Source organism: Perognathus longimembris, chromosome 13 (assembly GCF_023159225.1).
Source record: "Perognathus longimembris pacificus isolate PPM17 chromosome 13, ASM2315922v1, whole genome shotgun sequence".
Taxonomy (NCBI): Eukaryota; Metazoa; Chordata; class Mammalia; order Rodentia; family Heteromyidae; genus Perognathus; species Perognathus longimembris.
The window spans coordinates 51761204-51781811 of record NC_063173.1 but is presented as its reverse complement, the minus strand read 5'-3'; the positions used below and the strand labels follow the sequence as shown (position 1 = coordinate 51781811).

The 20608-nt window shown below is 37.1% G+C and overlaps 2 protein-coding genes across 2 annotated transcripts; one reads left to right on the top strand and one right to left on the bottom strand.

Annotated features, from left to right (window-relative positions):
- Positions 1–5467: 5467 nt before the first annotated feature.
- LOC125362036 (olfactory receptor 9G4-like) lies at positions 5468–10921 on the top strand. Its single transcript, XM_048360691.1, has 2 exons — positions 5468–6388; positions 10904–10921. Exons 1-2 carry the CDS (start codon positions 5468–5470, stop codon positions 10919–10921), a joined length of 939 nt encoding a protein of 312 aa, XP_048216648.1.
- An 8360-nt stretch (positions 10922–19281) lies between these two features.
- Positions 19282–20232, bottom strand: LOC125362253 (olfactory receptor 9G4-like). The gene has a single exon (XM_048361011.1). The coding sequence runs from the start codon at positions 20215–20217 to the stop codon at positions 19282–19284; it is 936 nt and encodes a 311-aa protein (XP_048216968.1). The 5' UTR covers positions 20218–20232.
- Between the last annotated feature and the right edge of the window lie 376 nt (positions 20233–20608).

Genomic DNA, 20608 nt, shown 5'->3' with positions numbered 1-20608 from the left:
GCTATATCCTATCATACAACATCTACACCTAGTTTTCTTTTTACGTCCAGTAGTATTTGTTTTATAAAAATTTTCAGGGCATATATACTTCAAATCATTAAATATTCTTTGGTGACATGAGTTGTCTCTTCATTCTGGATATTGTTTCTTTAGTTTCTTTTTAACTTGACAAAGCCCCAATTGTTAATTCTTACTCTTTCTGGTCTATTCAGAAAATTAATTACTTGTGCCTGTATCATCCATGGTTTTCCAGTAGTAGTTTCAAAGTTTCCAGTTTTATGTTAAGATCTGCATTTCATTTGGAGATCACTTTCTTTTTTTTTTTTTTTTTTTTGCCAGTCCTGGGGCTTGAAGTCAGAACCTGAGCACTGTCCCTGGCTTCTTTTTGCTCAAGGCTAACAGTCTACCACTCGAGCCACTGTGCTACTTGCGGCCTTTTCTGTGTATGTGGTGCTGAAGAATCAAATCCAGGGATTCGTGCATGCTAGGCAAGCACTCTACCACTAAGCCACATTCTCAGCCTCTGGAGATCACTTTTGTACAAGGTAAAAGATATGGGTCTACGAGCTTTGTAGTGTTCTGTGATGTTGAAGTCCTTCTAACTTCCTTAATTTCTGAAAAGCTTAGAAGATGAATACTCTGTAATACATGGACAGAGGTAGTAATGTTCAAGTCCACATTTTAAGATGTAACCCTCCTTCTATATCACAGTATACTGCTGTTTGTATGTATGCATATAAACATTCAATATATACATACACATTGAATTAATTTTGCAAGTAATTCTTGAAGTGTTTTATCTATGCTCATCTAGTACACTGGTATATAATCTTGTGTGTGTGTGTGTTTATTTGATTTGAAGTTGCATCCTTTCTCTTTCTCTTTATGGAATAGTTTGAGGACCATTGTTCTTTACACACCTGCTTAAATGCAGCAATTAATTAATCCTCAACTACTCCTGGCTTTTTCTGATGGGAGTATCATTTCTACTGTGTTATGCCAATTGAGCATTTTAGACCCATGCCAGTTTTTCATATCTTATTGGATCAATTGTGACTGGTTATATGTATGTAGACATTTATTGGATATCAGTGGTCTCTGCTCCAACATTCTTCATGGGCCTCTATTTTATTAATTTTGTCCTTGATTTCTTTGTATCACTTTACTCAGGCATTATTAGTCCTGTTTGTTATTTGAGAGAACCCACTTCATTGTATTCTTTCAGTCTGTAGTGTAAGAATTCACATAAAAATAAATAGGCTAGAAGATACATTGTAGAAAAGTCTATTTACTATTATCTGGCACACTTAATGAATTGTATTGTGACTTCAATCAACTGTGTCAACTTTAACATATACTAATTAATGGATCATCCTCAAATTCCAGGTGGAGTCTAAATAAATCTTTGGGGAATGAGGCACATCTTCTTTCCTTGTTGTATGGCATAAATCTCTAAGGACTGGGTGTTGCAGAAATGTATATAGAGAATTAAACAAAAGCATGCCCAAAGCCAGATAGCAGGAGGAAGGATGTCACATCGAGGAGCTGGCCTTTCTGACCAAAGGTAAAAACAAAAACAAAACAACATACAGACACATAGATGCACATACACATGAGTAAGTTCTAGAGCTTAGATGCATAGTATGTTGAGTGTACTGAATAACGCTGTGTCACATACTTAATATATAGTGACAAAAGTATTTAAAATAGTCTCCTTAAGAAAATGTTGCTATGACATTGGCCTTAAAATTGCATGAAAGTCAAGGACCAAAATATCATCCTGGAGAACATTAACATGATTCTGAATGACTTCTTGGCAGAAGTAGGGCCATAATTGTACCTAACAGTTTGATTTATTCAAATTAGTTAGACATTATTGTTATCTCTTGTTATAAAAGAATTACCACGAGTTAGATATACTTTGTTCTCAACTTCTACACAACTGATATTTCCCTGCACTTTCAGAGGTGAAGATTGCCCATTCAGGAAGTATTGGGTACATTTTCCAAACCCAAAAGCCAACAGGGAATAATGTCCTTGTCGGAACGCACCTTTTTGGTTATGAAATTTCACCTAAGCCAATCCTGTCTGTGTTCATGGGAGAAATGCTTTTACCAGCTCAGTGGAGGTGGGAAGCACACAGAATGTCCCCATTCTTCTGTCTCTAGTCAACTTAAGCCACAGAGAGACATAGCCAGATGAAGTCATCATCTAGTCAGCACCCCCTGGCTCATTGACATGGTATTGGCACAATTCCAGAAGTGAGCAGAGAAGCAGGAAATTCCTGAGACTCAGGCTTGCAGTCCTCATGAGGGAGGCTAATGATACAGGCTGTTTGAAAAACAGAAGGGCCATCTCCTCTTCTCCAAGGTGGAAAATGGAATCTACACTTGAAATCTGGAAACCCACAAAGAACTATGACTGAATTTTTTTTCTTTATTGTCAAGTTGAAGAACAGAGGGGGTTACAGTCTCATATGTAAGGCAGTGAGTACATTTCTTATTTTTTTGCCCCCAAATAAACAGTTGAAATCTGCATTGATAAACATTTTCTGTTCTGTCTTTAAATGCAAGAGCTATAGTAGTATGCGATACTAAGATACGATTAGCATACACATAAAAGTCAGAAAAGGGAAAACACAACTGTAGCTTTTATGTTAGGGCCTGAATCTTACATCTGTTCTATTTACCTAATAGATTTTATGCCCCAAAAAAGAAATTAGAGTTGTCTTGTAAAACATACTCTGATTTCATTCTAGGCTCCTCCAGCGCTGAGAGTAAGTTGCAGTGAAAAATCCACTTTCTTGAAGAAGACTGGTTGAAACAAATGACCTGGAGTGTTGTATTCCACATAAAGGTTTCCTTCTGGACAATTCTTAGTAAGCCTATGTGAAATTGCTCATGCCCCTCTTTTTAACTTTCCTAAGAGGCTTGATGTCAATTGGTGACAGAAGAATGGGAATTTTTCAGTTTCTGCTTCAGTCTCAATAACTGTTCTCTTCTCTCATTCTCTGACATACAATTCCTTATAATGGCTGTGGTTTAATCTGCTGTATGTTTAATATAACTTCATGTTTCCAAAACGCGACCTTCTACCTCCTCTGAGACTGCACACTGCACACCTGTTTTTTGTTTTTTGTTTTTTTAATCTCCTCAGTCTCTGGAATTCACTGTGTGTTCTCCAGGCAAGACCTCTGTATGCATTTTTCTTGTGATTCAGTAGTTCTCCCATTTCTTTTTTCCTTAAATGTGAGAATCAGAGCGTTAAATTGCTTTTACACTTCATGTATCATTTCAGTGATTTTCTTTTCTTTTTTCGAAGCCCTAGAAACTGAAAACCTTACCCATCACTTGCCTTTTCTAGGATTCCTTCTAAAAATGTAAATTTATTTTATCCTTTCATTTTTTTCCACCTTATATGAGAACAAGTTTTGAACTCCAGCTCAGGTTTTCTTTGTATAAAGAGATCCAAGTATAGTAAACTTTATACTATCTAGTGAGAGAAAAGTTAAAACTCAAACTTTTTACACTAATTCTTTAAAAACAATAACTTACTGCCTAGGTAATATTATTTAAGCTTGAGTAGACTAAGAATAAAATTAGTATTTGAATTCTTGAGGGAACAACTTTTTGTCTACTTATGCAGTTCCTGATATCTGTATTATTATTATTGTTATTATTATTATTTTCATTCGGGAAAATGTTTGTCAATTACCTGATTTAAGCTGAAAGTTCCAAATGGACAAAGATCACAGGCTGAAAATTAACAGTACATTTATTAGAGATCAATGTAATTTGTAAAGATTGTTTATTTTAGAGATTCAGGCTATAAATTTGATGGCCTCAATGCCTTAAAATTAGAACTGAGTCCTACCAAATACTCAACCACTAGAGTATCAGGAAATGCTTCAGTCAGCCAGGTGTAATGGTGAAAATGTGCAATCTCAACTCTTCAAGAGCAAAACCCAGCAAGCCAGGTTACAGACCATTCTCGTCTAATTTAGCCCTATCTTCCCCCCCCCCCCAAATTAAAAATAATAAAAAACAAAAGGCTGTGGATGCTGTAGCTTAACTCATGTGGATTGTGCATGGCTGGTAAGTTCAAAGGTTTTGGATTCCTCCTTAGCCTCACAGACATAGACATATATACACATACACCCATACATCTGTGCATGCATACATACACATGCATACACACACAGCCTCATCCACACTTGGTAGTCTTCATATAACTCACAAAATGAACTTACCAGCTGAGTGGAGACTGGGAAAAAAGGGACACTGAAGAAGATATTTTTAATTGGTAGAGAAACACATACTATTGGTTATCTATCTCAGTGTGTCAGCTCTGACCAAATGGGAGGAAAAAAAAATTCACTTCTGAGACTGATCACTGCTTATCCATTAGGAGCATGTATCTCAGTGAGGAAAATCTGGATCCAGCTCAGGGGCACCCTGTTTATCAGTCTACGATGGGTAACCGGCTTAAATTCCATTTAAATTCCATTTCAACTTTGCTAATGCAATAAGATTATTCTTCTCAGAGTAGTGATTGGCACATGGTGAGTAACACAAATTTTTTTTGATTTGTAACTATGCCAGTATTGAAGGAGTACAGTAAATTGTTATTTGTAACACATTCAGAGGCAAATACATAGGACTTTCTCATTAAGTTACCCTTGAAGGATACCGATTGTTCAAGTGGAAAGCTATATACAAGATACTGGGCTGGGAATTTTATTCCATATAGAAAACTAGCTTATACTATTTATAGGTTAGATGTTCTAATGTGTATCCTTGTGAATCAAACAAAAATGGCCAGAATATAACAGCAATAATCATCCCTTCCCGACTTTGTTTTTTGACAGTTGTGGGGCTTGATCTATGGGCCTGGATGCTGTCCCTGGTTCCTGAGCTCTTCAGCTCAAGGCTAGCGCTCTACCACTTGAGCCATAGGGCCACTTTGGGTTTTCTGGTGGTTAATTGAAGATAACAGTCTCACAGACTTTCCTGTCCTGGCTAGCTTTGAACTGTGATCCGTACATCTCAGCTTCCGGAGTAGCTAGGATTACAGATGTGAGCCACGGGCATCCTGCATCAGGATCTCTTGAAATACATTTTTTTTTTCCTTCAGTTTGATAAAGAACTGGCCTGGCACTAATAATGAAAACCTTAATTTCAAAAAATTTGATTTTTATTCCAGTTCAACAGAATTCCAAAGCTGCAAATTAATATCTGACACAAACATTAAGTAATTAAATGGATTAATTTTTAACCTATTCATGCATTATATTTTTCTCTTCTTTTGTTGACAGTACTATGAAATAAAACTGAGAGCCTCGTGTTTGTTACTCAGGTGCTCTACCCTTTGATCCATGCTTCCAAATTTAAACCTTTTTCTCCAATGAACATATCATTAGATTACTCTTTCTCATCACTGTGTTAATCAGGCTTTGTTCTTTGTGGCCATGGAGGTGGGAAACCGCACAGTCCTGACTGAATTCATCTTGCTGGGCTTCTCCGGCAACCGCCAAATGCAGCTGATTCTATTCAGCTTGTTTCTATTGCTCTATTTGGCAACCATGTCTGGGAACATGACCCTTGTTGTCTTAATCTTGATTGACTCTCGGCTGCACACACCTATGTACTTTTTCATAGGAAATCTGTCCCTTTTGGATTTCTGGTACCCCTCTGTGTACAGCCTCAGAATACTGTTCACTTGTCTTTCCAAAGACAAACGCCTTTCCATTCCTGGATGTGCAGCTCAGTTTTTCTTTTCCTGTGTGGCAGTCTACACCGAGTGCTATCTGCTAACAGCCATGTCCTATGACCGTTATGTGGCCATTTGTAGCCCATTACTTTATTCAGCTAAAATGTCCACTTCTCTCTGTTCAGGACTTGTTATTGGTTCTTATGTAGGAGGGCTTTTGAATGGCATGGCCCATACTGCCAACACATTCAGGATGAGTTTCTGTGGAGATAATACCATTGACCACTTTTTCTGTGATGTACTGCCATTGATAGAAAAGGTCTGTACAGACACTCGGACCTACGTGAAAATAATTTCTATTATGGATGCCATCACCGTCATCTCCTGTCTTCTTCCCATTACCATTTCTTATTTGAACATCCTTGTTGCTATTTTAAGGATCCGCTCAGCCTCAGGTCGGCGCAAGGCATTCTCTACTTTTGCTTCTCACTTAGTCTCCGTCACATTCTTTTTTGGATCCTTGCTCTTCATGTATTCAAATCCTAGTTCCACCACCCATCCAGAAGGTAACAAGGTGGGTTCTTTGTTCTACACCCTCCTCAACCCATTGCTCAACCCAGTCATCTATAGTATGAGAAATAAGGATGTCAAAGAGGCCTTCAAGAAAGCAATACAGACCGTATGACCATAATCATGAAGGCTGACATTTGTTCATACAAAGATTGACTGAGAGTGTATGTATGGACTTGTGTAGATGATAAGTTTTGGTAATTTTTACTTCTAACAATGAAATGGGGAGCCAGACAGTCTGTTGTTGTTATTATTATTGTTATTATTCTCTTTTGATATCAGCATTGTAAAGTGCATAATACTGTTTTGTTAAAGATCTATATGTTTTACTTTGGCTCTCTGAGTACTTATGTTTCACAGATTGCATTTCCTACTGTTATTTCAGAAATGTTGGGAAGGAAATACAGATGAGTTTGTTTAAAATGGTTTAATTTTGAGTTCTGGTGGACAAACATTACTAGATAAGGAAGCTATACAACTGTAAGTTTACTGAGAATTTGTTTAATATTTTACAAATATTTGTTTTAAATAAGTTATCACCTTATACTTGCTTCTTGAATCTTTAATTAAATATATATATATGTACATAAATATATGTATAGATATATAAACATGTATAAATATTCCCTGTTCTGCCTTAATACCATATTAGGAAAATTGTTTAATAATTGATTTTATTGAAAGGAAGCAAAATAAGTTCTAAACCACAGCAAAAGATGTATTTTAAGAGCATGTATATAAATCAAAAGAGTGTGCTCTGAGTTGGGCTGCTGGTGACTCACTCTGGTATTCCTAGCTACTCAGGAGGTTGATATCTGAAGATTGTGGTTCAAAGCCAGCCTAGGCAGGAAAGTTCATGAGTCTCATCTCCAACTAACCAGCAGAAAACTGGAAGTACAGCTGTGGCTCAAAGTCATAGATTGGTAGCCTTGAGCAAAAGAGCTTGGATTATGCCCAGGCCCTGAGTTCAAGCCCTTCAACTGACTAAAAATAAAATACAATTATAAAAAAAGTGTTCTCTGTCACACAAAGAGCATGGCAAGATCATCTACCTGAGCTTATACAGGATAAGCCTCACAATGACAAACATAACAAACAAAACTGCCACTATAGTCTAGAACTAGTGATGGCTTTATTCACCCTAAAGAATTTTAATGTAGAAACCTACAGCGCCACACCACCCAGTGAAAGCAGCAAGAGAAAATTAAGCAGAAGAAATGGTGAGAGAAAAACTGACTTTATCACTTTCCATTTAGGAGTGGAAAGTGTTTTATGGACCATGAGAAGTAAACCATCCCTGTGATTTAGAATGGAGAATATTTCTTCCAGAATCTCCAGGAAGTTTATTCTAGTGACCCCACTGAAGGCTTTAATATACTTATTAAAAATTCCAAATGAGAAAACCACATTGAGAATCAGATAAACATCATGGAAGAAACCAACAAAGTACATTTACTATGAAATAAAATGGTGGTATTTTCTTATTGTAATTGTCTCTTAGTTGTTTCTTAGTTAAATTTTGTGTTTATTTGTTGCTATGATTTTATCTTCATTATCCATGAAAGGCCCATGTGTTATAGACAGAGTTCCTGGCTTGACATTAGTATGAACCTGTGTACACTTGAAGTCTGTATAGACAGAGACTGATGTAATGTGGTCTAGCTTTGAAGGCTTTTATGGGACTCGAACTTTTTCTTTTCCTCCTTTACATTCCAGCCATGAGAAAAAACTTCACCCACCATAATGTTGCTAAAGGAACAAAGCAACAGGACCAAGTAATCATCATAAATGAAGATTCTATAAATTCTAAGTTCAAATAAACCTTTGTTTTCTTATAACTTGTGGTAATTTTTTGGCATAAAGGAAACCTAGCCATTTGAATATAACATCACATTTATATTGTCATAATGATCTTCTGTTTGAGGCATAAATGTTGGTACAGACTGGATGGATGTAAGGTGGAAGAACAGATTCCTGCCTTTACAGCAGGACATTTAGTCCTTGCCTACGAGATAATTAAAAGATTTTACAGCCCTCAATCTTTGTGATTCTCAGAAATTCAGACACACATTTTAAAAAGTATTTCCACCAAAAAGTGTTATCCCAAGTTTAGCATATAGTTGCTGGTTTTTCATAGAGTTCTTTTCTATGAAGAAATATGGAAATTAACTGAAACATTTCTCCAAGATAACAAATTACTTTGGATGCTAAGGCCCTATCCATTAATTCAGAGGCTGACTGGATCATTAATGTCAGCAGACCTAAGAGCCCAGGATGATGGAGCCTTCATAAACTTTTTGTTTCTAGTGCTTATTAACATATACCCAGTATGTAGAATACTAGCTGGTATATAGTAGACCTTAGCAAGTATTTGTTTAACGAATGAGTAAACAAATAAATAGCAGACGGTACAGCAGAGAAATAAGTTAGTGGAACTGAGTTCTCAGGTGTCCTCCACTGATGTCATTTTAGTTGGAGATGACCATATTTTTCTATCCTTTATTTTTTTACAACAATATTTATTAGTATTTTGTGTGCTTCAGTGACACGAATAAAGACATTTATCTACAAGGTGGCTGAATGACATTTTTGCAAATGAAGTCTGCCAAGAAGAATGTGAAAATGTGTTCTTGATGTTAGCAAGATTGTGATTCTCTGCCCTTCTGGGGAAAATGAATATTGGGACTGACTGCTTTTAGTAAAACAGTGGGGCTAGTATAGAATAATCATTTGCTAAGGAGAGGAGTAACAAAGATTCAAGTTCTACAATTCTACCCTACAGGATATATCTGTTATCAATTTAAGACAGACATAATTTACCACTCTTGAGGATTATTGCATAAAGTTAAGTAAAAGATTAAGTAAAGGAAAATTATATTTTTCAAATTCAGTGCATATGCAACCATATCTAGGTTCCTTGTGGGTATGATGTTTGTCTATTTGACAAAACTGACTTGGAGTTGAGGTCAGTTGACAAGACACAACACTCCTTCATGATAAAAGCTCTGGAGACTTCTGAAAAGGGCTGGGGTGTTGTCCAAAGGTGGTAGAGTGCCTGCCTAGCAAGTGTAAGCCCGGAGTTCAAGCCCCAGCACCATCACATTCACACAGACTTATGTAGAGACATGAAGAGACTAACTTGGTAGAAAGGAAGAACCATTGGGCTTTCACATGCTGTCAGGGCTTGCTCTTTTTCTCACCTATGGAAGTAGAGCACAGCAGCTCTCCTGGCACTGATGAGTACACTGCTGACAGGACTCCTTACAGATCCCCTATAATCTGTGCGCCCTTGGAGTGTTTGTATTTCTTAGTGAAAAAAAGATTTTCAACCTGGTGGCAGTTATACTGATAAAAATGTAGGCTTTCAAAATAAGTGACTAGAGGGCTGGGGATATGGCCTAGTGGCAAGAGAGCTTGCCTCGTATACATGAGGCCCTGGGTTCGATTCCCCAGCATCACATATACAGAAAACGGCCAGAAGTGGCGCTGTGGCTCAAGTGGCAGAGTGCTAGCCTTGAGCAAAAGGAAGCCAGGGACAGTGCTCAGGCCCTGAGTCCAAGGCCCAGGACTGCCCCCCCCAAAAAAAACCAAAAACAAAAACAAAAAATAAGTGACTAGAATAATTCTATGTCATGGAATTAATTTTTACTAACTTGGATTGTGTTGTAGTCAGGGTCCTTAATTTATGGCTTCCAGAATACACAAGAGGCTGGCATATGATTCTAATAAAGAAGTAATTCTGAACATTATTCATAAAAAGGCTCTGGAGAAGCTAGGAACATCAATACCAAACTTCAAACTCTATTACAAAGCCATAGTAATAACAAAAAAATCCCCACAAAAAAACAGCTTGGTAACGGCACAAGAATTGGCCTGAGGAACAGTGGAGTAGGATAGAAGACCTAGAAATGAAGCCATTGACATATAGAAACCTAATATTTGGATAAGGGAGCCAAAAACACAACAAATGGTGCTGGCAAAATTGGATACCCTTGTGCAGAATACTGAAACTAGATCCTTACACATCACTGCACCAGAATCAATTCTGAGTGGATCAAAGATCTCAATGTAAGGCCAGATAATGTGGAAATATTACAGGAATGTTATGGGTTGAAACTTCCTAAGTAAGGATCCAGATTCACAATAAATCAAAGAAAGATTGGATAGATGGGATTGTATCAAACTGATGAGTTTCTGTATGACAAAGGACATAGCTAACAAGATAAATAGAAAGCCCACAGACTTGGAGAAGATTTTTACCATCTATACATCAGACAAGGGCCTTATATCCAAAACAAACTTAGAACTCAAAAAATTAACCCCCCCAAATGAACCTACAAGCACACAACACAATTAATGAATTGGCTAACCTCTTAAAGAGTAATTCCCGAGACATAGAAGTAAGAATGGCCAATAGTTGCATGAAATGTTCAACATCTCTGACCATAAAAGAAACACAAATCAAAACAATGCTGAGATTCTACCTCACCCCAGATAGAATGGCTATTACCAAGAAAACTGACAATATCAGATGCTGGTGGCCTAAAGGAAACCTTACGTACACTGTTAGTGGGAATATAAACTTGTTCAACTACTCTGAAAGTGTTATAGAGGTTTTCAAAAGATGAAACAAAGGACCTAAGAGATGACATGGAAATCATCAGGAAAGACCAGTCAGAAGGAAAAGAGATTGGAAATTAAGTAGCTAGCCTACAGTCCCGACTAACTGACTCAGAGGATCGAATCTCAGGAGCTGAAGATTCCCTAGAGTCTATGGAGAAAGATAAAAAAACAATACAAAACCAATCCAATCGACAAAGCAGATCATTCCAGGAGCTTCAAGACACAATCAGGAAGCCCGATTTAAGGTAATAGATATTGAGGAAAACCTAGAGACAGAAGTTAAGGGAATAGGAAACCTATTTAACCGAATATTAGCCAAGAACTTCCCAAATATCCAGAAGGATAGGCCTATACAGATACAAGAAGCATTTAGAACCCCAAACCAACCAGACCAGAATAGGACATCCCACTGACACATTGTCATCAAAACAGGATCAGTAGAGTCCAAGGAAAGAATCCTTAAAGCTGTTAGGGAGAAGAAAACAATCACATATAAAGGAAAAGCAATAAAAATTACCCCAGACTTCTCAGCAGAGACCATGAAAGCAAGAAGAACCTGGAATGAGGTATGCCAAACCCTATATAAAAATAACTACCAAGCAAGAATAGTGTACCCAGCTAAACTCTCATTTATAGCCGAAAGGCAAATAAAAGTCTTCCACAATAAGGAAAAACTGAAACAATATATCTCCACCAAACCAGCTTTACAGAAAATCCTCAAAGATGTACTACACAAGGAAAATAATCAAGATCCCAATACAGACAGAGAAATGAACCCTAAATAGTAAACCGGAATATCAGATCAAGAAATGGGAAGACACAGCTTTTAACAAGATAGTGATAATGAAAGGAACAAATGATCATCTCTCAGTCCTAACTCTCAACATTAATGGTCTTAATTCTCCAATAAAATGAAAATGGTCTTAATTCTCCAATAAAACGACATAGGCTCATAAATTGGATCAAAAATCAAGATCCATCTTTCTGCTGACTCCAAGTGACACATCTATGCAGCAAAAGTAAACATCTTCTAAAAGTGAAAGGCTGGAATCAAATCTACCAAGCAAATGGCCCCTATAAGCAGGCCAGAGTTACAACCCTAGGATCAGAAAAAATTGATTTCAAATTAAAAAAGATAAGAAGAGACAAAGAAGGTTACTACATACTTGGTGGGATCCATCTTTCCCCTTGATGGAAGGGGCTTGATGCACCTCCCCCAGCCCTAGGGAATGCGGCCCTACTACCCCCTCTGGATTGGAATCCAGAGGAATCGGTTGGGCAAACAGCCCCCAACCTTCTAGCCAGCCCGGCGCCTACCAACCAGCCCTGGTTCGGCGCACTCGAGTGACGTTAGCCCTTGGGGGTCAGGTGATACCTTTCAGCCTATCGACATCCTGGCCAAACCCTTCCCTCAGAATCATCTCCCCTTGTCCTTCTCTTAATAAAGTCAGTTTGCTCTAAGAAGCCGGCCCCGTTGCATATGTTTGCCAGACTTCTAGCGTAAGGAGGAGATCACATATCTGCGGCAGATCACGTGCGTGTCAGGTCGGAGCTATCTCCTCCGTTCCACTCTAGCTTATTTGCAGGTCGAATGACTAGGGGAGACGGAGTGAAAAGGAGAATGGAAAGGAAGAAGTAAGAGTCCGAGCCGGGAGGGGCAAAAAACCCCAACATTAAGGAATCTCTCATACAGGAAGATATAACCATTCTAAATATCTACACACCAAAAGCAGGAGCACCCAACTTCATCAAACAAACACTACTGTCTCTAAAAACACTCATAGACCCAAACACATTGATAGTTGGGTACTTTAATACTCCACTATCACCTCTGGATAGATCAACATGCGAAAAACTGAACAAAGAAACCACAGAACTAAACAACTGCCTAGATCAAATAGACTTAACCGACATTTACAGAATAGTCCTCCCAGCAACAACAAAATTAAATCAATTAGACACACACAAAAAAATCGAAAGAATCAACAAAACAAAGAGTTGGTTCTTTGAGAAAATCAACAAGATAAGACAGATCCCTAGCAAACCTGACCAAAAAATGAAGGCAGCACACTCAAATAAACAAGATCAGAGATGAAACACATAACATCACCACAGACAAAACCAAAATTCAAAACACAACAAGGGACAATTTTGCAAACCTTTGTGCCAACAAATTCAAGAACTTGGAAGAAATAGATTATTTCCTAGAAAAAATTGATATCCCCAAACTCCACCATGAAGATTTAAACCTTCTGAACAGACACATATCCAGTATTGAAATAGAAACGGCAATAAATGATCTCCCATCCAAGAAAAGCCCATGTTCAGACGGATTCACAGCAGAATTCTACAAGGCCTTCAAAACAGAACTCACACCAATATTTCTCAAACTCTTCAATGAAATTGAAAGAGAACGTTCACTAATAGATACATTCTATGAAGCCAGTATAACCCTCATCCCAAAACCAAGAAGGGACTCATCATGGAAAAAGAACTATAGACCCATTTCCCTGGTGAACATAGATGCAAAAATTCTCAACAAAATTCTGGCCAATCAATTTCAACAGGTCACCAAAAAATTCATACACCACGGTCAAACTGGATTCATCCCATGGATACAATGTTGGTTCAATATATGCAAGTCAATTAATGTAATCCATCACATCCACCAGAGCAAGGTAAAGAACCACATGGTTATATCTCTGGATGCAGAAAAAGCATTCAATAAAATCCAGCACCCATTTATGCTAAAATCCCTGGAAAAACTGGGATTCCAGGAAACATTCCTGAATACAATCAAGGCAGTTTATGACAAACCAACAGCAAGCATAACTCTAAATGATGAAAAACTAAAGCCATTCCCTTTAAAATCAGGATCAAGACAGGGATGTCCACTCTCTCCCCTGCTCTTCAACATAGTACTAGAATTCCTAGCCAGAGCAATTAGGCAAGAAGAAAGTATAAAGAGGATTCAAATAGGAAAAGATGAAGTTAAACTTTCTCTCTTTGCAGAGGACATGATCCTATACCTAAAGAACCTCATTGATTCTACTCCCAAGCTACTGGGGCTGATCCAAAACATTGGCAAAGTTGCAGGATATAAAATAAACCCTCAAATATCAATGGGCTTTCTATATGCTAATGACCCAAAAGCTGAAGCTGAAATGAGGAAAGCAATTCCTTTTGCAATAGCCTCAAAAAACAAAATACCAAGGAATAACCTTTACCAAAGAAGGGAAAAAGCTCTATGATGAGAACTGTAAAAATATGAAAACAAAATTAAGGCAGAACTAAGGAAATGGAAAACCCTCCCACGCTCCTGGATTGGGAGGATTAACATAATCAAAATGGCAATATTGCCAAAGGCTATCTACAAATTCAATGCAATACCGATTAATATCCCAACACCATTTTTTAATGAAATAGACGAAGCAATCCAGAAATTCATATGGAACAATATAAGACCCAGAATAGCCAAAACAATCCTAAGCAGAAAGAACAGTGCTGGAGGAATTACAACCCAAATTCAAGCTGTATTATAAAGCTATAGTAATAAAAACATCTTGGTATTGACACCGGAACAGGCCTGAAGACCAATGGAACAGAATTGAAGACCCGGGAATGAACCTACAGAACTACGCCTAGTTACTCTTTGATAAAGTGGCTAAGACAATAGTTTGGAAGAAAGGTAGGCTCTTTAACAAATTGTGCTGGAAAAACTGGCTCAACACATGCAACAAACTAAAACTAGATCCTTACATATCACCCAGCACCAAAATCAATTCCAAATGGATTAAAGACCTCGAAATCAAAACAGACACCCTGAAAACACTAAAGGAAGAAGTAGGAGAAACACTTGGGCTCCTTGGCGCAGGACGGAACTTTCTGAACAAAGACCCAGAAAGGCTATAAATCAAAAAAAGGTTGGACAAATGGGACTGCATCAAACTGCAGAGCTTCTGCAGGGCAAAGGACATATCTCGCAAGAAAAACTGAAAGCCCACAGATTGGGAAAAGATCTTTACCGGCCATACAACGGACAAATGCCTCATATCTAAAATATATACAGAACTAAAAGGATTACATTCCTCCACAACAAAACCAGAAAGAACCAATAGCCCTCTCAACAAGTGGGCTAAACACTTAAAAAGAGACTTCTCTGATGAAGAAATGAGAATGGCCAAGAGACATGAAAAAGTGCTCTACATCACTGGCCATAAAATAAATGCAAATCAAAACAACATTGAGATTCCATCTCACCCCAGTAAAAATGTCCTTTATCAAGAAGACTAACAATAGCAAGTGTTGGAGGGGATGTGGCCAAAAGGGAACCCTACTTCATTGTTGGTGGGAATGTAAACTGGTTCAGCCACTCTGGCAAGTAGTATGGAGATTCCTCAGAAGGCTAAACATAGAGCTCCCCTATGACCCACTTTTGTGTATCTATCCAAAAGACCACAAACAAGAACACACTAAAGCCACCAGAACAACAATGTTCATTGCAGCACAATTTGTCATAGCGAGAATCTGGAACCAACCCAGATGCCCCTCAGTAGACGAATGGATCAGGAAAACGTGGTACATATACACAATGGAATTTTATGCCTCTATCAGAAAGAATGACATTGCCCCATTTGTAAGGAAATGGAAGCACGTGGAAAAAAATTATACTAAGTGAAGTGAGCCAGACCTAAAGAAACATGAACTCTATGGTCTCCCTTATGGGGAATAATTAGCACAGGTTTAGGCTAGTAACAGCAGAGGATCACAACAGCCCAATAGCTATACCCTTACGAACACATAAGATGATGCTGAGTGAAATGAACTCCATATTATGGAAATGATTGTTATATCACTGTTGTAACTACTGTCAAAGTGCTCTGTGTAACTGTAGCTTCTATTATTGATGATCCTCTTGTATCCCCTTCCTGTGGTTGTACCTACACTATCTCTGTATCTTATCTGAGTATATTGGAAACCATATATACTGGTAAACAGTGATATATAGGGTAAAAAATACAAACAACTACAAAAGCAATACTTGCAAAACTGTTTGGTGTAAATGAACTGAACAACTCAAGGAGGGGAAGTGAAAGGGGTTTTGAGGAGGGGGGATTGAGGGGCGAGGTAACAAACAGTACAAGAAATGTATCCAATGCCTAACGTATGAAACTGTAATCTCTCTGTACACCAGTTTGATAATAAAAATTTGACAAAAAAGACTTAACATAAAGCCTCACCATAACAGGGGAATTTCACTCCTTATCCATTACACAAGTCACCAAATTAAAGTGGCCAGCACAACCATGTTTACTGTAGCATTGTTTTCCATAGCCACATTATGGAATCAATCCAAATGCCCTTAAATGTAGTAATGGGTCATGAAAATGTGGTATATCTTTTGCATTTCCATATCTTCTTTTCCATCAGAATGAATGATATTGTACCATTCTAAAGGAATGGAAAGATTTGGAAAAAACATAGACCCAAAGAAACATAGGTTACATGGTTTCATTTTGGTGAATAGAATGTGCCTATAAATCTACAAGCAATGGCACTGGATGGTAAAACAAAATAAACTAGAGCCTGATAAATTATATAGGTCTATAGACAGTCACACTGTGTTACCAAAATAGTATATTCATAGGAATGAATCACAAAGACTTTACAGCTATATGTGTATCTGATCATATAAAATAATATATTACAAAATAAACTCTAAGAAATGGAGACAAGAATTTTTTTGTTGCTGATTTTGTTTTCTTTTACTTTTGCTTGTTTGTCTTTTGGAGGGCAAGGGAGGACAGAAAAGATGGAACAACGGGTGTGCAAATGCTGCAGTGGTACTCACTATACACTTTGTGGAAAATGAACTACACAACTTGTGAGTGGGGATGGGAGAAAAAAACTGGGGTAGAGCAAGGAAAGAAGAGACATGGTTCAAAACGAAATGTACTTACTATCTTACTTATTTAACTCTAACCACTCTGTTCATTACCTCTACAATAACAATAAAATATATTTAAAAATATTCTTGAGAGTGTACATCTTTGTCAGGTTCCTGAATTCAGAGGAAATAGTTTGCTTTCTCTATCACTTAGTTTAATATTGGCTAAAGGTATATTACATATACACATACATATACATATATCAAACATATTATATAGTATAAGACATTACATATAATACATATATCACATACAATATTTTATATATGTACAGTTTAATATATATTTCATTCATTGTACAAGTATATTCTCTTAGAGTGTTGTTCTATAGTTTCATTCCTGTATATGTGTCCTTATTTGGTTTTGATATAAAGTAATGCTGCCATAATACAGCGAGTATGAAAATAGTCCTTCCATTTCTATTATATATAGATATATCAATCTATACTTACAATGATTTACTGGTGTAGTGGTAATCAGGATAATTGAGTTATGAATCATAACTTTTCTTCTCATTCTCTCTTAAATTGTGCAGAAGTGACTTAAACATACATACATATTCACACCTATATGCATATAGGTGTGAATATGTATTTCTATGTATATATGTAAATACATAGATATGTATTATATAAATACATATATGCATATAGCACATGTGCATAATATATATACATATACATATATATATATATATATACATATCTTTTACATACATTCTATTCAGATGTCTACACTGGCATAGAAGGCCGAGAGTTACCCTCAACACATTGCTGTTATGCTAGTGTTTTTCATTGATATCTTGGAGATGTTTTTCAATACATTTCAGGTTTTTTTTCATAGAATTTCTAAGATTGGGAATATGATCTTAATTGATTAAGTTCTGTTACAGGACATTAAAAAGTGTGTGGTTGGATTTTTGATTGCTATCAAGATCAAAGTCTTTGAGGGCAGTTTAGTCTTTTGTGGATTTGGATCAATTTTCCTGACCCAGGATAGTGCTCTCTAATTTTGGTTCCAGAATTTACAGATTTCAGTCTGGATTGATCCTGTTGCTGTGGATTGTTTCAATATTCTGTGGTACTCCTGGTGTGGTATACTTTTCACCTCACAGATGGGAAGTGAAAGAGAGAAAGGGAGACCTGGGGTCCATCGACTTCTCTAAGGCCAAACCCACAAACTCCCTCTAGCTCCATCGTATGAAGTTCCCAGGAACCCTCACTAAGAACAAGTCATGAATCATGTCTTTACCACCTAAGCCTTGGAAGGATAGTCAGGATATAAACCACAGAAATAAAAAAAAATCCCTAGAAATTTAAAGGTATACCTACTAGAATGAGGGAAATCTTGACATAATCAGAGTGATATTTTAGCTTATTTTATGATGTGTGAACCTGATTCTCAGTGTGGGTTTTTTCCCCTTGAATTTTTAAAAAATAAGTTTACCAAGATTTTATCAGGAAACTTGGAAATTTTGGAAGAACTATGAGCAACTTTTTTGGAGATTCTGCAAGAAAAACTTTTTACTACTTTGTATACCACAGAGACAGTCTACTTGTCATGGTCCTTGAAATACTTGTCCATTCCTAGATGGAAAACTGGAAAGTGAGTTTTTCTTTCACTATTTATTTCTGTTCTTCATTTCTTCTTGTTGTTTTAGTTAGGTGGGGTTGTACTGTAGGTTTCTTCATACAAATTCTTTAAAAATAAAAGTTGTGAATTCTAGGACATAGAGGGAAGTGTTGTTTGTTTCATTTTATTCCACTTGATGATGTGAATTTATCACTGTCTGAGGTTAACACTAAGTGACCTCAGTAGCTTACTAGATTATATCTGTGAGAGAATACAATCTTTCAGGATAGATGTATGCTCTAAAAAATAAATCCTTTGTTCTGGATTAAAGCTTCTTTTTTACTTCACAAAGATTTCAACACAATTTTTCATACTCATTCTGTATTAGAAAACACAAAATTTATATAAATATACATGCCATTAGAATTTTGCAAAGAAAATAGAAGGGAATCTTACTGAATTCAAATATTGGTCATAACTTAAACACGTTTTGAACATTTAACAGTTATATAGACTACTTGTCAAATACAGTGTGCTCATTTTGACTCAAAATTCAATAATTTAAAACAGAGCTTTTCCAATTCTTTCTTTCCCTTCACAATAGCCATGAAAGAAAAGAAAGAGGGTAAATTTTATGAAACTGACACTAGCATCATGAGACAAATGCACATTAACAGAACTATAACCCAGTAATGCAGCCTTTACAGAGCCTATGTTAAAGGAGAAAAATAATAATAAAAGTTTCAGGTTCCATATTTCATTATTATAAGCACAATGATTCAAAAATATCAACTACATAAGTGCCTGCAAAACTATATATTACTTGTCAGCTTAATAAAATCTTAAATGACCACTTTCATCATTGTGGCTCTATAGTCCGTGTGACTTTCCTGAAGGCCTCTTTGACATCCTTGTTTCTCAGACTGTAGATGAGAGGGTTGAGCAGGGGGTTGATGAGGGTGTAGAACATGGCTCCCACTTTGGTTTGCTCCTTATGGTAGTTGGAGCTAGGACTTGAGTAAATAAAGAGCAAGGAGCCATAGAAGAGTGTGACAGAGACTAAGTGAGAAGCGAAGGTGGAGAAAGCCTTTTGCCTTCCGGAGCCTGAGCGGATCCTTAGGATTGTCACCAGGATGTTCAGATAGGATACAATGATGGGAATCAGACAGGAGGCGACAGTGACAGCATCCAAGATGGCAATTATTTTCAAATAGACTGTAGTGTCTGTACAGATCATTTTTATCAATGGCAGTACATCACAGTAAAAGTGGTCAATAGTATTATCTCCACAGAAACTCATCCTGAATGTGTTGGTAGTGTGAGCTATGGCATTCAAAAAACCTCCTATATAGGACCCCACAACCAGCCCAATGCAGAGAGAAGTAGACATTTTAGCTGAATAAACCAGTGGGCTACAAACAGCCACATAGCGGTCATAGGACATTACAGCCAGCAGATAGCACTCAGCATAGGCTGCCACACAGGAGAAGAAAAACTGAGCTGCACAGCCAGGGAGGGAAACACGCTTATCTTCTGAAAGACAGGTGACCAGTATTCTAGGGGAATAGACAGAGGTATACCAGAAATCCATAAAGGACAAATTTCCAATGAAAAAATACATAGGTGTATGCAGCCTGTTATCATTCCAGATTAAAAACACCAGAGTCATATTCCCAGCCATGGTTGACAAGTAGAGCAATAGAAATAGTACAAATAGAACCATCTGCCAACGAGGATCTGTGGAGAAGCCCAGCAAGATGAATTCTGTCAGGCTGGTGTAATTTCTCAGCTCCATGCCTATAGTGGAGAAAGCCTGATCAACACAAAGAGGGGAAAGGGTCACTGAGTGATATTTTCATTTTAAAAAGTCAGTACATTTGGGAAGAGTAGCTCAAGTAGTAGGGTACCAGCTTGGTTACACACGAGGCCCTGAGTTCAAATCATAGTTTTGTCAAAGAAACAACAAAGCAAAAAAAATAATAGCGTAATTAAGTAAACAAGTTACTAGGGCATGGAATTTCTTAATATTTGTACATGTAAGATTTCATTTGTGGTGTTGAAAACAACTTAAGAAGAAGAATGTTATTTTGCATTAAATTTTCTCATTTATTACTCATTATTTTCAGTTATTACAAAGGCTAATTCCTTATCAAATTAAACAGAAAAACATGCTTCAAGGGATTATT

Coding starts and splice junctions, on each gene's coding strand:
- LOC125362253 (XM_048361011.1), bottom strand. CDS start 20,217: ATGGAGCTGAGAAATTACACCAGCCTGACAGAATTCATCTTGCTGGGC.
- LOC125362036 (XM_048360691.1), top strand. CDS start 5,468: ATGGAGGTGGGAAACCGCACAGTCCTGACTGAATTCATCTTGCTGGGC.